General features: G+C 35.7%; 1 protein-coding gene across 3 annotated transcripts in view; it reads right to left on the bottom strand.

The window, feature by feature from the left end:
* PIGK (phosphatidylinositol glycan anchor biosynthesis class K) overlaps positions 1-23466 on the bottom strand; it is a 135705-nt gene that overhangs the window by 3634 nt on the left and 108605 nt on the right. Inside the window, exon 11 of one of the 3 annotated variants that reach the window (XM_082355732.1) lies at positions 8790-12656. The exons of the other annotated variants lie outside the window; for them this stretch is intronic. Within the exon in view, the coding sequence (XP_082211858.1) occupies positions 12627-12656 (30 nt within the window). The 3' untranslated portion in view covers positions 8790-12626. Of the gene's footprint in view, positions 1-8789; positions 12657-23466 lie in introns of those variants that run through there. 3 annotated transcript variants of the gene reach the window in all.

Raw genomic sequence — 23466 nt, 5'->3', positions numbered from 1 at the left:
TTTAGGAGTTTTTAATCAAATGCTTAATATGAACTGAACTGACAATGTGTTTACAGTGGTTGCATTCCACTCTCACTGCCACGTCTACTCTCACCCTCCACCACTCATTCCAGAAAACTCCCCACACACCCCAAGGATTAAACCCAATGTTTCCTCATGTTACTTTCTACTCAAGTCTACAATGGCTTCTGATCATGTGTGATGACGATGATGACAAAAGTACTTTCCCTCTAGTATCTTACAAGATGATAAGCTCAGCGGTTCTCAAACCATTTCAGATGGTTTATAAGCTCTTGGAACGTTGTACAACATTGTGAAAAATCTTAATTCCAGTGGAAAATCTATAATAATTAATATAAAACATAGTTATATTAAAGATAGGTAATGTAAGTATCACAAGCATGTGACATGAAAAAACAAGTGAGTGAACTAAACATGATTAACTATTGCTCAGTTTTTGTCCTGTTTATTTTCTACTAGTCAAACATTGGTAGTTCATACCATTACATCTTAAACTTAGCAGCCAGAAATAGTTGCCAGAGATAAGACAACTATAGCTTCTTTAGAAGTAACTATCATTTCTTCAAAGATAGCTATTTCGATCTGTTATTCCAAAAACTGTTTCAGAGAATTCTGGAGGCATTGCTTCCTGATCCTTCAGCCAAACATGTCCCACATTTAGACCACTGATGCCCAGGAGAGGACAAGAGAGAAAAGCAAAGTGCTAGAGCTGTGGCTCCCCAACAGCAAACTTTGAAAGCAATACTGGAGGACTAGGAAATATATGTTATTACTCCAAAATTATTATGGAGTGATGTATTTATTCATATCACAACACTGTACAAGCGAACAAAAGTAGCAAATCTCACCCTTTAAAAAACTATTATTTGCGGTTGCTATATTTATTGGATATTCATTACATATATCTGATTAACAAAAAATGGAAAATGAATTATTAATTAAATACAGTTCGGACTCTTAGCTTAGCATGGTATCCATGTAGAACCCTGCCAGTGCAGCTGCTGCCATCTTCTCAGGAAAGGCACAGAAAGAGACAAGAGTTCACTCTACCAAAATTAATTTAACCTCTGATAAGAAACCTCAACTTCACTATCTGTAAGTCCAGAAACCAGGTCTAGAAACAAATGAATGGTGGCCCAGTTTTCTGAATAGTACACAGGGTACAAAGGATTGCTTTGCTCTGTGAAACACAGTAATTCTGTCAGCTGAGAAAGGGACTTTAGCTCTCTCCCTTTTTCTGCCTGCTGTTTAAGAGAAACAGTGTTGCCGTAGTAGAGGATGGCTTTATGAGGCAGCCAGAGTAGTGCAACTCATTCCCAACTGACCAGTGGCACACTTCTTTCTACATCCATTTAAATACAATTCCTACTAAAGAGCATGTCAGAAGGTAGGATTTACTGCATCTAAGAATGGTTTACTGCATCTAAGAAGGCTCAATATCCAAATGAAAATCTCTGCAAAGAAGGGAGAATACAGGAAAAATTCTTTTAATAATATATGTTAAGAAATATGGTTTTTCCACAAACTTCACCTTTTTAAACTGTCCCAAAACCAGGCATACATAGCATGGTAGCAGATGATCCTAGTTTAGTTTAGCAAAACCACAGTTGATGACTGGCTGCCAGTCACTGGGGAATGTCTAACAACTATTCTTCAGATGAGGATCTGAAAAGGCATTCAAATCTAAGTAGACAGTGAGAAACGTCCACATGCTCTGTTGGCAAATACTAACAGAATTCTAAGAAAAAGGGAAGAAAACACGGTGAGGTCCATGATTAAAAATACTCCCACACATGAAGAAGAAATATCCTGAAGACACAGAGAACATATCTCTGAATAGATTTGATAAAGAACCAAAAGATAATTTTAGAAAAATTTTATTTGACATGGACTTGAATAAAAATGCACAAGAAGCCAAAACCAAATGAATAGTATAAAGAGAAAAATAATACAAGATACAAGGACAATAGGTTGAGATAAAAAGGGCACTGATACAATTTGTAACAGCAAAATTAAAATCTATATTGACGACAAAGATAGTGTCCGAAGCACATCTCTGAGTCCTTCATTCACCAAACTGTGGTAGACTGATGGCAAAAAAAATGGTCCCAATTCCCCATACTTCCCTGTGTCCATACCCTTTGGAATATGTTGCTTTATGGCAGCTCTCATCAAGAGGTAGACTCTATGTCCTTCCTCTGTGAATCAGCTGGCCTTGTGACTTCTTTTGGCCAACAGAACGGAACAAAAGCAACAGTGTCCTAATTCCAACTCTAGCCTCAAGAGGCTTTCTTTGCCTGCTTCTGCTCTCTCTTAGACCTCTGCTACCACCATGAGAAAAAACCTAGGCAAGGATTCTGGAGGTACAGACACCATACGGAGAAGAACTCAAGTCTTCCAGTCAGCAACTAGCCAACTTCCAGAAGTAGAATTGCCTAACCAACCCAAGGTTGACCACAGACTCATGAGGGAGCCCAGCTAAGAATAGAATTGCCCAGCTAAACTCAGCCTAAATTGCCAACCTTCAGAATTATGAGCCAAATAAATTGTTGATGCTCTAAGCCACTAAGTTGTGGAGTGGTTTGTTATCCATCAAAAGCTATGGAATACATCCACTGAGGTGACAATCAATATAGAAGGAAAAACCCTGATCCTTTATTATCATAAGAAAATAAACTTTCCATTTACATACTTGTAGCTTCAGGTTTCTGCAACAATAGTATATATAAAAACAGTATGAAGGGCAGCTAATCAACTCCTTGTTGACCATGAACTTGGTTGAAGTGAGGGAGGTCTGTCAAGATAACCCCCTTGGGTCCTCCTAGAATAAGAAATCCAGCCCCATTCACTCATCTGGGCTAAATTTCACAAAGTAATGACTTCAACAAACACCTGTCACACCTGAACAGTATGTATAGCCAGACTCTGAAGAAGTCATGCTATAGTGTCTTCTAGAGGTAAATTTTGTGAATGTTCTTTGCTACCCATCCCTCACTTTAAGGGAGCTGCAGTTATGCTCACTTCTAGCTCTCTCTTGTAGTCTTCTTGGAAAGAGGCTGACTCCACTTGCCACCATGCTAGGAATTGCTCCCGAGGAGATAAAGTGGGGGAATCTAGAGGCTAACTCACCTCGCTTCTCTCTAGCCTTCCCCCTCCAAACTACAATCTCTTTTTCCTTTTACCCTGTTTTATTTATTTTTTTATTTATTTTAAATTTATTTTTGGCTGCGTTGGGTCTTCATTGCTGTGTGCACGCTTTCTCTAGTAGCGGCGAGCAGGGGCTACTCTTCCTTGAGGTACGCAGGCTTCTCATTGCGGTGGCTTCTCTTGTTGCGGAGCACGGGCTCTAGGCGCACAGGCTTCAGTAGCTGTGGAGCGTGGGCTCAGTAGTTGTGCGTCACGGGCTCTAGAGCGCAGGCTCAGTAGTTGTGGCGCACGGGCTTAGTTGCTCCACGGCATGTGGGATCTTCCTAGACCAGGGCTCGAACCCACGTCCCCTGCATTGGCAGGCAGATTCCTAACCACTGCGCCACCAGGGAAGTCCCTGAAATCTCTATCTCAAGTCTAGTTCCTTTCCTTTTGAAGTTAGCTAGCAATTAGTATAATCAGATGTTGCCCCCCTACCCAACCCTCTGCTAGAGAAATGAATATCTCCCAGAATCTTGATGTATCTTACACATGGTAAATTTGCAAAGCAATTAATCTAATCTAGGATAACTAAAGATGATTTGTTTTTAACTATAATTTTATTTTCAATAGAAAGTTGACCACTGTTTTGTTTTTTGTGACAAAAATACCCACTATTAATATTATTAGTTAATATCACTCTGTAATTTCCAGCCAATCCAGATATAACTTCATGGAAGAAGTAAATTTTCATATTTGCAGATTTTATAATTAGATACAAACTCTACAAATCAACTCAGAATTATTGAGAACAAAGAGTTCAGATTTAAGATAAATATAAAAAAAAATACCCTTCCAATGTGCCAGTAAAAATGAATCAGAAAACAGAATAGAAAAAAATTTCACTCACAATAGCAGTAAAAAACATAAAATATCCAGGAATACCCACAGCACGAGATGTATGGTAAAAATCTGTATTACTCTATAGAGGGGTAAACAGTCCCGAATATCAAAAAGGATACGATAAAGCTAATCTATAATGCTGCTCTGATGCAAAATAGAAAAGATCACTGAAACAGAACAGAGAGTAGGCAATCAGCCCAGTATCCAAGAATTTGGTATATTATAAAAGAACTATCACAAATCAATGGGCAAGGAAATATTCTTACTGGTGCTCTAACAATGGATTAACATTAAAAAAAAAATCAGTTTTGTTTTTAACCCAACACTATAAATCAAAATACACTTCACATGGTTAAGAATTAGATGTAAAAAAAATTTTTTATTTACTTTTGTAAACTGGCACCCAGGGATCCATCACAATGGTAGCTACTTTAATGGTACCAGTGGAGAGCAGTTACAAAGGAGCTCATTGTGGAGAGCAGAACACATGAATCAAAGGGCCTGCAAGCTAAGGGACTGTCAGGTGGGTGGCTACTCAGGAAGGACTTCTTGGATGAGCTGGCCCTTGAACAAGGTGTCATATCTGAGTTGATGGAGAGGAGGAGACAACACCCAAACAGTGGCACATGGAGCAAAGTCACGGTTATGAGAAAAGCCAGGCAGTGGGAAAAGAGTGATGCTCTAGTCTAGCTAGCAGGGGGAAGGTGACAGAAGGAGATCTGCATCTGCTCTGTTCACTGCCAAATCCCCTGGCGCTTAGGGAACCGTGATGAAAGAAACGATGCAGTTTGGGAATAGCAAGCATCAGGGCCGGGAGGTTCACTCTGTGAATGTCCAGTTGCATGCTGGGATTTGAGACAATGAGATGCCTCTGGGAGTTTACCCAGCAACCACCCACAGGTGAATATGGTAAAAGGAGATCAAATGTAGGAGAATCTACACAGTAAAGGGATTTATAAGTCTAAAAGCAATAAATGGAAATAAAAAGAAAAGGTGGAGAGATGTTTAAAAGAACTTTTTGAAAGATCTGTATTTTACAAAGTGTATAAATCAAATTAAAAGGCAAATACATGGGAAAATATGACAGGGGAATAAATTCAGTACTTGAAGATCTCCCAAAAATCAGTAAGAAAAGACACATGGATATATCAACAAGTGTTACAGGGAAATGAAAATTCTCACGAAATAATAATTACAGATGGCTAATAAACACTTGAAAAAATACAATTTTTTGATCATAAAAACAAGTTAAAAGTAATATATTAACTATTTCTTCCTCTTTTTAAAACTAAACTAGTACATGTTAATAAGGATGGTCAACTTTTCAGGGAAAGTAATCTATTTACATGTTCAGAAGTAGTCTATTTACATGTTCAGAAAAAATGTTTGTATTTTTTCATTCCTAGAATCTGTTACAGTCCTAGCTAGGATCTATAGTAAGGAATTCAGAAATGCTGACAAAGGTTTTGCACAAAGATTTTCTTATCACTGTTATTTACATAATAGAAACAGGAAACTATATAGATAATGAGAAATACTGTACATCCACATAATTAATCATCAAAAATGTTTTAATTTTAATGATTTGGAAAGATGCTTATACTGTAATAATAATAAAAGATGCAAACTGAGTATGAAATATTATCTTTATTTCTATAGCAATATTCAAAGAAAGGAAATATGCTAAAGTCTGAATAGTGTTTCTCTGGGGGAAGGAGGATTAGAGGTAGTTTCAAACTCTTCTCTATACTTATCTATACTTTTGAAGATATTTTCTACAATGGACATGTATTTCTTTAATAATTTTTATGGGGTAAGGGGAATATAGAGGAAAAACTTTTATTAAAAGAGTCCACCTAGAAGAATCTTCATATATTCATCTTTTACAAATTAGGATATGTTCTGCAATGATATCGTTTAGTACTTGATATTCTACTTTAAGAAGAAGTAATGTGAATAGCATGACAGCAACATAATATAATAAAATGTTTTTTCAGTATGTATTTAATGATATTCCCAGAGAATAACAATACTGCCAGTTTTAAAACAACTATAGGTAATATTTTAGGCATTCTACAACGATTTTACTTAAAATCAAATGAAATATTGGTATAATTACTGCATTTTGTAGTACAGCTGCATTTGAGGTAAGTTCATATGAAAGTATAGCTTATAATTTCATTTGTGTCCATATTATAGCTTCTCATAAAATGACTAATTTTATGTAGTTAAGGTACTCTACTGACTGCTATTAAATACACTCTTCTTTTTTTCTTAAACTTTCACAATAATAGCTATAATACAGAGGTGAAAAGTATACATAAAACACTGTAATGTGTCATGAGCAAACACTTAAAAGCTTAAGGGCTACCTATTATTGAAATGCCTAATATTTCAAATGAAAAAGACAGGTAGCTTAGCAACACTACATTGCCAATTGTGAACAGTGTTCAGTCTCCCCTTTCATGTTGCTAGGAGAACATTACCATAGAACTTCAAAATAATTAACAGAGAATAGATCTAAGTATTAAAATTATGTAAAAAGAAAAAACTGAGGATTTTAAAAATTGTACATGTTTATCGGGAAGCAAATGGAAATTTTACAAGGTTTCAATGAGATTCTTTTCTTAAAATATAATGAGCGTATCAGATCAGTTAAATTATTTAAGGAAAGAACAAAAAAAACCAATCTACTGAGGTGACAATTACTTTAGAAAATAATTTAGTTATTTGTTTTCAACTGTTTAATCAGTTGTAGTTGATTAGTATTTCCAGTCTATCCACATCCTCTCTATAAAATATAACTTGTACTCTTCAAAGTATACTAATAGTATAAATCAAACTGTGGTCAGCAGAATTCTAAAACAGCCCCCAAGATTCCCTCTCCCTGGTGTACATATCCTGTATAATTCCTTCCCTTTGAGCGTGGACAGGACTTGTGAATATGATGAATATGGTGACTATGACTCCTTTGTCTAGGTTACATTATATAGCAAAGACAAAGGGATTATGCAGGTGTTATTAAGGTCACTAAATCAGTGACTTTCAGTTAATCAAAAAGGAGATTATCCTGGGGGAAGGGGCTGACCCAATCAGGTGAGCCCTTTAAAAGAGGGTCTAGATATCAGAGACATAAGTCAAGAGAGGCAGATGGGGACTTCCTTGGTGACGCAGTGGTTAAGAATCCACCTGCCAATGCAGAGGACACGGGTTCAGGCCCTGGTCTGGGAAGGTCCCACGTACCGCAGAGCAACTAAGCCCATGCGCCACAACTGCTGAGCCTGCGCTCTGGAGCCCGCGAGCCACAAATACTAAGCACACGTGGCACAACTACTGAAGCCCGGGCGCCTACAGTCCGTGGTCCGCAACAAGAGAAGCCACCGCAATGGGAAGCCCGTGCACCGCAACGAAGAGCAGCCCCCGCTCGCCGCAACTAGAGAAAGCCCACATGCAGCAACGAAGACCCAACGCAGCCAAAAATAAATAAATAAAAAAAAAAAAAGAGAGAGAGAGAGACAGATATATTAGAAGTAGCTGAGATGCTCTCCTGTTGGTCTTTAAGAATCACACAGCCATGCTGTAGAATGGACCACAGACAGGGAATGGCAGGCAATCTCTAGGAGCTGAGGACCTGCCTCACAGTCAGTTCTACGACATGAAAAGCTGAATTCTGACAATGATCAGTACACTTGGAAGAAAATTCTGAGCCTCAGATGAGACTGCAGTCCTGGTTAACACCTTGATTGAAGCCTTGTTAGACCCTGAGCACAGGATTAAGCTAAACTGTGCCTGGACTCCTGAGCCATGGAAACTGTGAGATAATAAATGCTTTTAAATTTCTAAATTTGTTTGTTACACACCTATAGAAAACTAATTAACAAACAAATCTTGAAATGAAACTATTTATTACATCTGATAACTGTTTCTTGAGTGGAAAACCTTATTAGGATATTAACTTTATATGTTTAAAAAAAATAAAAGAGAATGAAATATTCTAGACTAATTCCTCCTACTCTTTCATACCTATTTATTCTCTAAGACCTTGGTCAAATATCACCTCCAGGAGAAGCCTGTTCTCATACTTCGGTAAGAATTACTTTCTTCTTCTCAGGGCACTGATGATATTTGGTTTATATCTTACACTATAGTTAATTTACAGGTGTGATTCTGCTACATTTTGATCTGTTTGTGATACCTTATCCATTTCTGAACCTTATCAAGGTCTCATAAGCTTTGAATACAATAATCAATTTGTCTTAGTTATATATGATTTTCTTCTTGAAAATAAGAAATGTAAAATATTCAAACATAAATATTAAGTACCAATTTACATCTTGGTTTCATGACTTAAGGAAAAAAATAAGAATGGCATTAATCAAAAAACAACAACACAGTCTCTTTCAAGACTCCCTAGTGAGAAGTTAAAAAAATATTCATTTAAAAATGTGTAAAACAGGGCTTCCCTGGTGGCACAGTGGTTGACACTCTGCCTGCTAATGCAGGGGACACGGGTTTGAGCCCTGGTCTGGGAAGATCCCACATGCCGCGGAGCAACTAGGCCCGTGAGCCAGAATTACTGAGCCTGCGCGTCTGGAGCCTGTGCTCCGCAACAAGAGAGGCCACGATAATAAGAGGCCCGTGCACCGCGATGAAGAGTGGCCCCCGCTCACCGCACCTACAGAAAGCCCTCGCACAGAAACGAAGACCCAACACAGCCAAAAATAAATAAATTTTAAAAAAAAATGTGTAAAACAATTTGAAGTTTGAAATAAATGAATCTAGTTTTTAGTTCTTAACTAAGAGAATTAACCCACTGTTCCCACAAATACATAATAAAGGTTCATTTATCAATAGTATCTATCTGTGTCTGTTAAGAGGTAATCAGAGTTTTGCTTCTGCCTATGTAGGATTAAATGCTATAGGAATTATCTGCCATTCTGAACAACTAGATAATCATTCAAAAGGTAAGAAACAATGGTTTTCAGATCCTGGACAATTTGCAGTTTTCTGATCCTTGAAAGAATGGAAACAAATAAGATGGGTCCTTCAATTGCCCAAGCTTATTGCCTGGAGGCCATTTCTAAGCTGCAGCACAAGGAAAGTACCCCCAACGGAGCCAGGCAGTATTGAAGAGCTGAAGAGACACAGATTAGAATTCAGGGAGGTTTTGTTGGCTAGAATTTTCAGGGTAGACTATTGGAGAAGAGTGGGCTCCACAGAGAGCTCCAGAGAACTGCAGAGGGATTTCCTTAAATCTTTGGCGGAGTTCTAAATCTGTGCATGCATAACAAGAAGATTGTACAGAAAAACAAAACAAAACACCAAAAGCAACAGGCCAAACAATTCCCAATACTCATAATATGCAGAGCACCCTGTCCCAGCTTATAGTGGGGCTAAATCAGAATAAATCAGAGACAGTGGGGCTATCTCCAACTACCCAAAAAAGACTACTCTGGACCTGCCTAAAACAACTTAAAGGCAATCCTTAGAGGAATCAAACTGATCCTAGAACAAAATCCAACACTCGCTACATGAATAAAACAAAAATCCAAAATGCAACAGCCAACAACAACAAAAAATTAAAATAGCTAGCATCCAATTTTTAAAAAAGACATGGGAAGGAGGAAAATATCAGCCAAAGCCAGGAGAAAGATTAATCAATTGAAATAGACACATAAATGAAAAAGGTGATGGATTTAGTAGACAGGGATCTTAGGACAGCTATTATAAATTGGATGTAAAGGAAAACATGAACATATGAGGAGAGAAATACAATATTTAAATAAGACCCATTATAGGATTTCTAGAGATGAAAAATATATATAAATGAAAGATACACTGGATGAAATTAACAGATTAGACACTACAGAAGAATTAACAGAGAACTATTAAGATAGCAATAGAAGTACTCAAAATGAAGGACAGAAAGAGAAAAGAATAAACAGAGCCTAAGATATACCTATTGTGGGCATAATATTAAGCAAGATCACATTCATGCAATTGGAGTCCTAAGTAGGGAGGGACAAAAATATGTAAAACTAACAATGAGTGAAATTTTTTCCAGATTTCATAAAAACTATAAACCACCAAATCCACAAAGCTCAACACCAACATAAGAAACATAGAGAAAGCCACACAAAGGAATATCATAATCAAAACGCTGAAAAACAGTGATAGAACACCTTAAAAGAGGTCAGATAAAAAGAGATTTGTTCTTACAGAGCAGAGTTCAACAAACTACAGCAGATGAGCCAGTCACATGATTTTACAAATAAAGTTTTATGAGAACACAGCCACACTCATTCATTTACATATTGTCTATTGCTGCTTTCACACTACACCAAAGTTCTGTAGTTGTAAAGAAGACCAGATGACCCACAAACCTAAACTATTTACTATCTGGTCCTTTAAGAAAAAGTGTATTGACCCGTGCTACAGAGCAACAAAGGTAAGAACGATTGAAGATGTGCTGTCAGCAACCATGGAGACCAGAAGACAATGGAAAGACATCTTTAAAGTACAGAAAGAAAACAACTGTTAACCTAGAATTCTAGGGGAAATCTGCCAAGTGAAAAAATCTTTAAAGGATGAACATGAAATAAACTTTCAGTAAAACAAAAGCTTTGAGAATTCAACAGACGTACACTGCAGCAGACCTATACTACAAGGTATTATACCAAATACCTATACTACAAGGTATACCTATAGCAGACCTATAATACAAGAAATGTTAAGAGAAGTTCTTCAGGCAGAATGAAAATTATACCAGACGGAAATACAGACTTCCACAAATGAAAGAGGAGAGATCGAAATGGTAAATTGGTAAACAAATATAAAAATATTTTCCTCATTTTAAAATTTCCTTAAAAGATAATTGACTGCTTAAAGCAAAAATGATAATAATGTATTGTGGGGTTCATAAATATGTAGGAACAAAATGTATAACAACTACAGTACAAAGGATGCAAGGGAGGACTTGAGAATATATCATTATAAAGTTCTTATACATAGAAAAATATAATATTATTTCAAGTAGACTGTATTAAATTAAAGATGCATATTATAAATCCTAGAGTAACAACAACAAAGTGGATTCACTTAATAAACCAAAAGTGGAGTTAAAATGGGATCATACAAAATAATAGAACACAGAAAAAGAAAAGGAATTGAAAACAAATGGAGCAAGTATAAAACAAACAGCAATAATAGTAGATCTAAATCCAACCAGATTTAAATCCAATTTAAATACTGATAATTACATTAAGTGAAAGGATCTTAACATTCCAATTAAAAGGCAAAGATTGTCAAGTTGAATAAAAACATAAAACTCAATGATATTCTACCTATAAGAAACTACTTTAAATTCAAAACAGATAAGTTAAAAGTATCCAAATGGAAAAGGAAATACCATGGAAAAAGAAACCTGGGCAGGCCATATTAATGTCAGAACAAAGTAGACTTTAGAACATTGAATATTATAGGGATAAAAAGGAACTTCTCATACAAATAAAGTGATTGATTCATCAAAAAGACATACCAATTCTAAATGTGTATGTACTTAAAGCTTCAAATACACATATCAAAAACTGAAAGAACTGAAAGGAAAAATTATAATTGTATATTTCAGCACAATCTCGGAATTAATAAGTAAAAAAAATCAGTAAGAATATAGAAAATTTGAACATTATCAACAAATTTGATGTAATTGATATATTTATTTCACTCCACCCAGTGACAATAGAATACACATGTTCTATAAGCACACATGGAACATTCACCATGATAGACCAATTTCTGGTCTATAACACATGTCTCAATAAATTTAAAAGGGTTGAAATCACACAGAGTACTCTACACAGTGGAATTCAACTAGAAATCAGTAACAGAAAAGATAAATTGGAAAAATCCTCAAGTACCTGGAAATTAAACAATACATTTCTGAATAACCCAAGAAGAAATCACAAGGGATATTAAAAAATATTTTGAACTGAATAAAAATTTAAATGAAAATACACTTGTCAACTGAAAAGAATGCAAAGCCTAAAAACTGAATATTACGTTTTATTCAGCAGACTTACTAAGGACTTAAGCCCGGGATACAGCCTCTCAGATAGCTCAGAGGGACTGCTCCAAAGAGGCAGGGGAGGAGCCAGAATGTATCAGGATATATAGCAGTTTTTGAAAAATAAAGAAAAAGAAACAAACCCAGGGGTCCAACATCAAAAGATTACTTACTGCTAGTTATATTAAAAAAACCAGACATCTCAAGTTAATGAATTTAGCACTTTTCTATGTATGGAAAGATGCAAGAGTCTGGGCTTACTGAAACTCTTCCTTTCATGTGCACCTTAACTATCTAGCGCCAGTACCCTGTTTTTCTGCGTCCTGAGTTCCCCTCAGGGTGCACTGTCATGGGGGGCTGCAGGGGCTGAGGGCTTGATGGTGGGCAGCCTGTTTACTGAAATGGCAGGCGACATTCTTCATTCGTACACTTCAAAATGTGGGGGATGTCCATAAAACATGCTTACAGAGATATGTACAGCTTTATGTGCTTATATCAGAAGAAATTTCTAAAATCAGTAATCTAAGATTCCACCTGAAGAAATCTGAAAAAGAAGAGCAAATGAAACCCAAGTAAGTAGAAACAAGAAAATTAAAAAGTGAAATTCAATAAAAGACAAAACAAAAAAAGAGAGAAAAATATCAACAGCCCAAAACTGCTTCTTTGAAAGTTCAGTAAAATTGATAAACTTCTGACAAAACTGATTAAAAGAGAAAAAGAGAGAATAATGAAAGAGGGAATATCACTATAGATTACACAGACATTCGAAAGGTAATAAGAGGATATAAAAAGAACTTCATGGCAATAAATTTGACAAGTTATACCTTGCAAGATACAAATTACCATATTACCCAATTTTAAGCCAGAGTTAAAAGGACATATATTTCTGTAGAGTCTACAAAAATTTCCACATCTCTAACTGATTTGGAAAGGAGAATCTAGAAAGAGGAATGGGATTCCCAGTCAGCCTGTAAAACAAGAGATCTGTACTGATAAGAATGCCTGAGGGAAGAACCCAAGAGAGTCCAGCAGAAACTGCAGATGATAATGGTTAACACCTTTTTTAAAAACATTTTTTAATTTATTGATTGATTGATTGCTATGTTGGGTCTTCGTTTCTGTGCTAGGGCTTTCTCTAGTTGTGGCAGGCGGGGGCCACTCTTCATCGTGGTGCGCGGGCCTCTCACTGTCGCGGCCTCTCTTGTTGCGGAGCACAGGCTCCAGATGCGCAGGCTCAGTAGTTGTGGCTCATGGGCCTAGTTGCTCCACGGCATGTGGGATCTTCCCAGACCAGGGCTCGAACCCGTGTCCCCTGCATTAGCAGGCAGATTCTCAACCACTGCGCCACCAGGGAGGCCCGGTTAACACTTTTTAAATGTTTATCATATGCCATGCATTATTTTAAGAATTTTAAATGTGTCAATGCATTGCCTTTAAGGTAGATAATATTATTACCCTGTTTTACGGATAAGGAAAATTAACAATTGTTACAAAACTACCACCACTACCCATAATCATGATTATCATTTATGGAGTGCTGTACAAAGTGCTTACTCCTTTGTAAGACCTCCATATATATTATCTAATTTAATCCTTACAATAGCACTGTGACATAATTATTATTATCTTATTTCAAACATGAGAAAACTGACTGAGTAACCTGACTAGTCACAAGCTAGAAGCTTTAGTAAGTGGTTTCGCTAGGACTGAAACATGGTTTAGTCTGATTTCAAAGTCAGCGCTCTTAACCATTACAAAAATGCTACTAAACTGCAGAATTCCTCTGGGAATGGGTCCAGACTTCTCCTCCTCCAGGCAACTCTTTTAACCTCACGGATATTATGGGGCAATTAAAATAAGCACAAGACTAATGAGCTATAGAGCACATATTGGAGACAGTTGGTGTTAGGATTTAGGGGTAGAACTGGGGAAGAAAGGTTGGTATATCAACCAGAGACTAAATGGGTACAAGGCACGTGCCCAGAAATGCTGGCTCTCCTGAGTACTGCCCTCCTAGCTATTCATGGTCAAGTAGCAGATACAGCACACATGGAATGCATCTTTAAATGTATCAGTCTCCACTTTACACTGGCACATGTCTGCAGTTAGAGATGTCTTTGTAACCATTGCAAATTTGATCATTTAAAGCAAGAAATACTTCCACACACATATGCTCTAATTTATATTTCTACATATAAATGGTTACGTTAAAAAGTACTAGGATTTACCCTTTTTTTGGAATTCATGTAGGAAGGGATATTTAAGTGCATACTAACACAGATTTAAAGATACTATCTCATCATTCTCTGCACCTTTAATGTGTATATATCTATTCCCTACACATGAAAAATGTAAGTAAAACATATTTTCCTAATAGGTTGACAGATGCTTTCAAAATTCAGAAATGCTCTTTTAAAGCTAGAAGAATCCCTTTGTACTATATATTTTGTCTTATATTTTTCTAGATTTATTATCAATAATAAATTCAACAAATATTTCCTCAATGCCTACTATGTACAAGCCATTTGAGCTAAGGGGCTTGTAAATATGGTTATTCTTGTAAAAGTAGTCATGTATATTACCATAGGTTCCTTTGTACTTACATTTGTAGGTCATGAAAAAGATCATTTCATTTATGTTTATACAGAAAAGTAGACAAATCCTTACTTCTTAAATAAAATTAAGGTACATGCAGTAGTTTTATAAATTAGTCATGTTTCTAAATATGAATGATTCTGAGAAAGCATTTCAAGGTTTTAGAGCAGAATCTTTTTTCATTTCTCTATAGAGGGCCAGAGAGTAAATATCAATATTTTAGGCTTTGCAGGCCACAGAAACTCTCTTCTAAGTATTCAACTCTGCCTCCTCAACTCTGCCTCAAAGTACAATATTAGCTGTAGACAATATGCAAATGAATGGGCTTGGCTATGTTCCAATAAAACTTTATTTACAAAAACAGGTGGTGGGCTGATTTGACCCAGGAGCCATGGTTTGCCAACCCATGCTCTAAAGAATTGCTGTTGAATGGGTTCAGAACATGCTACCCCAAGCTATGCCATTCTGGCATATTATTTTGAACTGAAGGCACTTGAGAAACAGGAGGTGCAGGAAGAGCTCTCTGACCTCCACCTTTCTACCAAAAAGCAGATCATAAAATTTCCTATGAGAAAAAAAGGTACCCTCTCTGTACCAGGAAGGGAAGAACATTCTCATTACTGGAGACTGGGAGTCAACACCAAAATGATATACAAACCAACCTACTAAAATAACCCTTATCTTCCATTAGTTTCCCCCATATATTTTCTTAGTCACTTTCCCACAATTTACTGCCCCCCTAGCCCAAGTCCCTCTGTCTCATCACTTTCCCACAAATTTATTGCTTCTTTATTAAAGTATATAAGCTCTCAGTTCTACCTGCTTCTTTGGGTCTTCACTTTCCTTATGAAGACTCCCATATGTACATAAAAATATTAAATAAAATTTCTATGTTTTTCTTCTGTTAATCTGTCTTCTGTCAGTTTAATTCTCAAGCCCAGCCACAGAACCTAAGAGAGCAGAAGGAAGATTTTTCCTCCCCTAACTGTAGCGTGATTTTCTTCAGTCTGTGCTTTTATATTATTTATATTGATAAAATAAATTATAAGAATAAAGCATGTCCTCAAAAGAGGATAAAATGGTGTTTCAAATCTCTGATATCTTCACAACACATATCAGTTTATGAAAGATGATTTCAAGTCCCAGAGTAAAGAAACATGTAATTTTTATTTAAGCATTTCACTAACTTATACCATGAAACCCTCTTTTTAACCTATTAACTACTAACATATTGTAGAACTGGTGCTTCAGGGACATATTACATGGGAAACTCAGAGTTAAGCACATTTAAATCCCATGGCTACAAGTATGAATATGAATTTAAATTGTATATAGAAATATGATATATACAAGAAATTGGGTAGTTTGTGCATTCCTTTTATTGCCTTGTTTGCTTGCCATTTGTATCTTTTACAGAAAAAGAATGAAACGTGCACACTCCAAAAATTTCTGATTATTTATGTATACCATCTAGTTGTGTTCTTATTAAATGAATTTTTCTACATGGATACCCCGTTTCACCAGCTTGTTCATTCAACCAAACTTAATGGATACAGGGAAAGGTGTAGTTTTGACCTATTCTCTCCTCCCCATTAGTCAGTGAGTAACTAAGTGAATCCTATTGTTTCTTTATTTTAATGGATTCTCTACCTCAATAAAAAATTATGCTCTTAAATACATTCTCTTAAATATGGATGAGGGAAGGTGGAAAGGGGAGAGGAAGAAGAGAGTCAACATTTGTCAAGAACCAATATTTGTTCAGTGTCAAGAATGTGCCAGGTGTTCTATATACACTATCTTGTAACAATTCTTCATTGAAAGTATTAACCCCATTTTTCAGATAAGAACTAGAGTAAAAGAGGTAAGTAAATCGCCCAAGGTAACAAAACTATTAATTAGCCAACCTTGGTTTGAACCTAGTCCTGACTCATTCGAAAGACCATGGTCTTTCCACTACACCACAATGTCTTCCTTAAGACAGAATCTTGGAAAGTGAGGAGAAAAGTAATAACCTTTCAAATATTTGATGATGGTTGGCAGATGCAACCAGGACTAGACTTGTTTTATGTAGCCTTTAGTGCTAGAACTAAAATGAAGGAGTGGAAAGTATGAGATTGTTTCCAACTAGATATAAGAAAAATTTCCAACAGGGAGTTCAAAGAAAGAACAGGTTGCTCTGAGGAGCATGAGAGGACCTTTCCATGATTGAGTGGACAACATTTTGGTGAGATGCCATCTAAGAGATGCAAGGATTGGATAGAGTTTTAAAAGTCTAGAAGATTTTCTAACATTGAGATAACATGATTTTAAGAAAGCAGTGAGAAATCAGCACACTCTTACATTACTTTATGATTTCAAACCATGAGGAAAAGCTTCTCACTCTGATATGAAAAATGTCAACAACTTAATTATCACAAAAAGTACATTTAAATTACATTTTATTCTGTACCCAAAAAACAAAAAAACCAAAGACAAAACCCCCACTAATACACCAATAATGAATAATGCTTGCCTCCAGTTGTACAACTATTTCTAAATGGGTAAATAGTTGAGGAAAAAAATTGAAAATTACTATAATGGGCTTTTGTTATTTTCCTGTTTAAGGAAAAGGTAAATTCCAACTCCATATTTTTAGGCAGAATTTTTATAACGTCTGTAATGTGGGTCTCCCAAAAGAATCATTACAGTGCTTTTAAGTGTTCATTGGCACCTTCTCTTTTGAAATATATAGTCTGAAGAACAAATCAGGAAGCCTATCTTTGTGTTTAAATGAAGACATTACTCAGAGAAATTAGTTAATTTCAGTCAAATTAATTTTTTTGAACATCATTTGCTTATACCTAAAAAGATTTTAAACTAAATTTCTTTTACAATAAATTATCTAAAGTTTGACAAAGTATTTTTAACAAAAACAGTCACTTTTAGCCATGGTAGTCATTATAAAAATGTTTGACATATTTGCAAACAAAAACAAATCTTATAATTATTTTTGCCATACTCTACTTGTAATGATCTTTCCCATGGATAAAGGCCCTCTAAATGGCTTAATAAATGACAGTGTTCTGAAACAGTCCTTTTCTACTTCTATACTAGTTGAAGACAGCAGGCTAAGGTTTATAGTTATTACGATTACTATTTTATTTTTGGCAGAAACAGCCGAGATGTACCAGGAAAGAAGTAAAGTAAGTCTGAAACTCTTAAAAATTAATTGTTAAAATGTCAGTTGAATCTACTCTATCACAAACTTTAACACTTTTAGGTATAACAGATATAGCTATTTAGCAGAACAAAATATATAAAATATATAATTAGTGCCTAACATATCCATTTAGAATTATTACATCTCGCTCTAGCAATGTTATAGATTTAATAACACTATCTAAAAGTAAACATGTTTATTCTACAAAATTAAATGTCTATTGGCACATTTTAAACTAGAAATCTCTTAGTTAACCAATATTAGGTAAAATGGATATTATTCTGTTTTCACAAGGTATTAATGACCTTGGGAGATAGAACTGGTAAATAAAAAAAGAAACACAAACAAAATCAAACAACTGAATACCTTGATCAGGCACTGGTAACTACATCTGAATGTAGACCAAAGTAAAAATAATCTTTGAAAGAAACCTGTGCTTATGTAAATGTTATCAGACATTATAATTGAAATATACTTCACTAATTACCCACCAAACATGATTAGTACTATGAAATGAAAGTTAATCTTGAATGTTACAAATCTGTAACTAAAGATATTGATTCCTTTAATATAAAATATGACTTTTGGCTATGAATATATCAGTTTTAAAGTGAATGATAATCTCAACCCTTATCGGAAAGCACATTCAGGTGATTTCAGGTCAATTTAGATGACAGATTAAATAACTCCTATAGTTACACTATTTCTATCTGTTGCTAGTCAGTATCTAACTACTGCCAAGTACATAGCATTAAGCTGAAGGGCACTGTATTTTTATATGTCTATATCCAAACAGCCAGTTTCTGAATTTATATGAGAAGAGATTCTCTTGTGTTTCATTTTCTCCTTTTGCCATGGTACTTCTAGTACTGCTTTCGGTGGATCCTTGAGTTTAACTGCTGTCAAGTTTATCAGGATAGGCACATAACTGCCTGTTAATAAAAGTAACAACGTATTTCCCTCACTTTTTTCTTTAACTAAAATGTTAATTTACCTTATTCTACTGTAAATTAAAAACCTTCCTACTAGAAGCACAGGATACATTGGGCATGAGTGATCTGGTTCTATTTTCTTCACTGTATAATGTACTTTTTCTTCCTATGTACAGATTTCTATCGGAAAAGTAGGGAACTAGCCAAGGAGCACATCACTTTTCCATTTCCTGAAGGTGGAAAACGGCCCATCTCCTCACTTCCAGTACTTTTTGCCTCAACACCCAGAAAGCCAACATTTATTCAAAACACCAACAATCTACCATCAAAGCACACTTATGCCCCTAATACTATGGTCTACACGTTGTTAAGACAAACAGAAAAATCTAAGAATACACCAGAAGCTATGTGATTCATTTTGATATAATGGAATACAGAAAATGAAGACATTGTTTATATCTGGCACATTTACAAAATTACAAATGAATTTTAAAAGACAAAAACCCAATTTAGAACTGCTATTATATCATGGTCTGTTAATGAAATAAAAATCCATTATAAAATATATGCAACAAGCCTTTACTATTTATACAAAATATTTTAAGAGAAAAAGAAAAAAATTATAATATATTTTCTATAAACAACCAAAAACTCTTCTGAAAGCCTTCTGTCTTAGTAACTAAGATGATAAAGCTGTAATGCAAAGGGAGTAAGGTTAATTACTACCAAGATCTTAATATTCAAAGCAATACAAAGGGTCAAATGACTAATATTCATTAGGGATGTTAGCTTTCTAAATGTGATGAACTCTAAATTACTTTGACTTGTGAAAGAAATGTGTATTTGTCTAGTTGATTTAATTGCTGATTGTTTATTTTAGTTGTGTGTAGCTAATTCTCAAGTATTCAAGGTCCACTCATACAAATTAGAGATCATTCAGGCTCTTTGACACTCATTTTCTTACAACTTTGGACAAACCACTATCATCTATCAAGCTGCCTTCAGTGGTGAAGAGATAAAGAATTATACAGGCAAACAGGATATGAATTATAATTGATTATATTTTATCATCAGTTTTATGGAAGATGTTTTTGAAAATCATGTTATAAATGGTTGTTACATTATCAGGATAGTTCACGAAAGTCTATAAAAATCCTTAATGTTGATGAACTCTCTGAACTAAATATAGATCCTCAGATTAGGTGACCACATAGAAGAAACTTTTCTCTTGATTCAACTACAGGTACAATTTTAAATGAGTAAAGTTAATCTTAAGCACATTCTCCTACTACTTTTAACCCACATCCCCTCAGATCTCTACCTTGTCTCAAGCCCTCTCTTGGGAGCCAAGAACAACTGGGATGGAGAAGGAAATCAGGAATAGAATTGTAAAGAGGGTGACTCTCTTTAGGCCAGTTTCTAAATAAATGGATACTCATGTGCTGAATACTGAACGAACTCTGTTGACATTCAGTTCTTCCAAAATATGGTTTCAATTAAACATATCATGCATTACATCTGTTGACACCTCATTCATCAAATTTCCTGCGAACAAAGTTCCTTTATAAGAACTTTACAATGTTGGTAAGAGGAACTATATATTGTTAAGAGGAAGGGCTTTGAAGTCAAACAGACCTATATCCAAATTCTGGCTTTGCCACTTACAAGATGGAAGATCTAAGGCAAGTTACTTAAACCATTTTGAACCCCAGTTTATCTATGTATAAAATGGGAACGATACCTTTTTCAATGGTAATAATTATTTTCTGATGATGATGATTATGATTAACTGTGAAATACGATGTTCTATACTCATTTGCAGGTGCCCCCAAAATATGGAAGGGAGTAGATGGATTTGAGATACCTTTAAGGGACAGATTAAACAGAAACTAAAAACTAATTATATATGAATATTGTGAGAGGAAGGAGAAGGGAAGAAGAGAGGGAAGGAGAGAGGGAGGGAGAGAAGAAGGGAGAGATGGAGGGAGGAGAGACAGGGAAAAAAAAAAGCCCAAGATTCTGAGCTAATATTACTAAAGATACAGGGGCATTAAGATATAAAACATAGGGCTTCCCTGGTGGCGCAGTGGTTGAGAGTCTGCCTGCCAATGCAGGGAACACGGGTTCAAGCCCTGGTCTGGGAAGATACCACGTGCCGTGGAGCAGCTGGGCCCGTGAGCCACAGTTATTGAGCCTGCGCGTCTGGAGTCTGTGCTCCACAACGAGAGAGGCCGCGATAGTGAGAGGCCCGCGCACCGCGATGAAGAGTGGCCTCCACTTGCCACAATTAGAGAAAGCCCTCACACTGAAACGAAGACCCAACACAGCCATAAATAAATAAATACTTAAAAAAAAAAGATATAAAACATAATAGAAGAACCATTTAGGAAAGGGGTGAATTCTGTTTTAGACAATATGTTGGAGATCCAGGTTGAGCTGTCTTATAGGCAATAAAATACTGTTCTGTAACTCAAAGGAGATGAAGATATTTGGGGGTTACTTACATGTAAGTAATATTTGAAAACCATCATGGTAGATTGAACAGTAGGAAGTGCCTGTCCAGTAAGAATTTGTAAAAGACACAAAATCCTAGAGATAGGTCTAGGAAGATAAAAGCAAAAGATTTTCAAAGGAAGTGATCAGAGAGATCGAAGGAAAACCAGTATACAGTGATGGTCTAAGAGCAAAGTAAAAAGGTTTCAGAGAGCTAAATATCACAAATAAGTAAAAAATTAAGATGATGTGAAAATTAGGACATTTTAGTACATTTTGCAAGAACAGATACAGAGCATTTGCTGGAGTACAAACTAGAATAAAGTAGATTGAGAAACAAAATGGGAGTGAAGAAATGAAGAGAGTTAGTTTACTTTTTTTAATTGTGGTAAAATGTACATAAAATTTACCATTTTAACCATTTTTAGGTGTACAGTTCAGTGGCTTTAAGTAAACTCACATTGTTGTGCAACCATCACCACCATCTATCTCCAGAACATTTTCGTTTTCCCAAACTAAAACTATACCCATTAAACAATAACTCCCCAGGTCCCTCCTCCCTCAGCTCCTGGAAATCACCGTTTTACTTCCTGTGTCTGTGAATTTGACTATTCCTGGTACCTCATATAAGTGGAATCATACAATATTTGTACTTTTGTGTCTAGTTTATTTCACTTAGTATAAAATCTTCAAGGTTCAGCATGTTTCAGAATTTCCTTCCTTTTTAAGGCTAAATAATATCTCATTGTACGTATATGCCACATTTTATTTATCCACTTATTTGTCAATGGACATTTGGGTTGTTTCTACCTTTTGGCTATTATGAACAATGCTGCTATAGACAATGGGTCACAAATATCTGTTCAAATCCCTGCTTTTAATTCTTTGGGCTGTGTACTCAGAAATGGAATCGGTAAAATGTTTTAATTTTTTGAGGAACCACCACACTTTTTTCCGTGGTGGCTATACCATTTTACATTTCCACTAGCAGTTCACAAGGGTTCCAATTTCTCCACGTCCTCTCCAGCACTTGTCATTTTCTGGTTTTTTGATAACAGTCATCCTAATGGGTATGAAGAGGTTATCTCATTGTGGTTCTGATTTGCATTTCCCTATTGACTGATGTCTATTCAAGTCCTTTGCTCATTTTTAAAATGGGTTGTTTGTTTCTCTATTGTTGAGCTCAGTTATAGCAGGATTGAGGAAGACTTTTTTAAGGACTAAAAACATCTAAGTCAGCAGTGGAGAAAAGGCAAGAGAGAAAGGAATAACTGAGGGAACGACGTTCCTAATAGGGTAAGTAAGGTTATCTCCGACACAATTCACACACTTCTTCCTTTGAGATGAACAAAAAAGATAAAGACTCATGACGATACAAATAAGCTTGAAGGTATGCGGAAGGTATACTGAAGGTGTTTTCACCTAATTTCCTCAAGACTTAGGAGACTAAGTCATAAGCTGAACATGAAAGGGGATGGAAGTGAGGCAGAGGCATAAAGACTATAGCAAATATTTGGAACATCTGCTATGGAAAATTGGTAAGGGACCTAATTAGATTTATTCAGCAGTATTTAACCCAGATGAATCTGTCAATGTCTTCACTGTTGCTACTGTTGTCATTGTCCTCATCATCATTATCATCATCATCATATTTCCAATGTATAATTTGCAAAAGAAAGATTAAGAGACTTGCCCAAGACCAGACAGTTATTAAATGGTGAAGCCTGGATTCAATCCCAGTCTACCCTATACATTATGCTGTGTCCTAAGAAATGCTAATAGAACATAACAGATTTAAACGTAAATCTTTCTGTCCTATTCTAATTCCTTCTTCTGAATAAACTCCTAGAGGTGGAATTGCTATTATTAGTTATAAACACAAACACACTGACAAACTACTTTCCCAAACGGCTGTACTAACTTACATTCCCATCAGCAGTTTATGAGCACGCTCATCTCACTGCCTCTTCACCGACATCAACTATTCGCATTTTTAAAATCTTTACAAACTTGGTGAAAACTCGTATCTGTTTGTTTTTATTCTGGAACACTTAATGACTAATGAGGCTCAAACTTTTCATTTCTAATATAGAAGTTTACTATATCAGAAACTATAATGACAAACTTATAGATGG

Source organism: Balaenoptera borealis (genome assembly GCF_965194805.1).
Source record: "Balaenoptera borealis genome assembly, chromosome: 1".
Lineage (NCBI taxonomy): Eukaryota > Metazoa > Chordata > Mammalia > Artiodactyla > Balaenopteridae > Balaenoptera > Balaenoptera borealis.
This window is presented reverse-complemented; position numbering and strand designations above follow the sequence as displayed.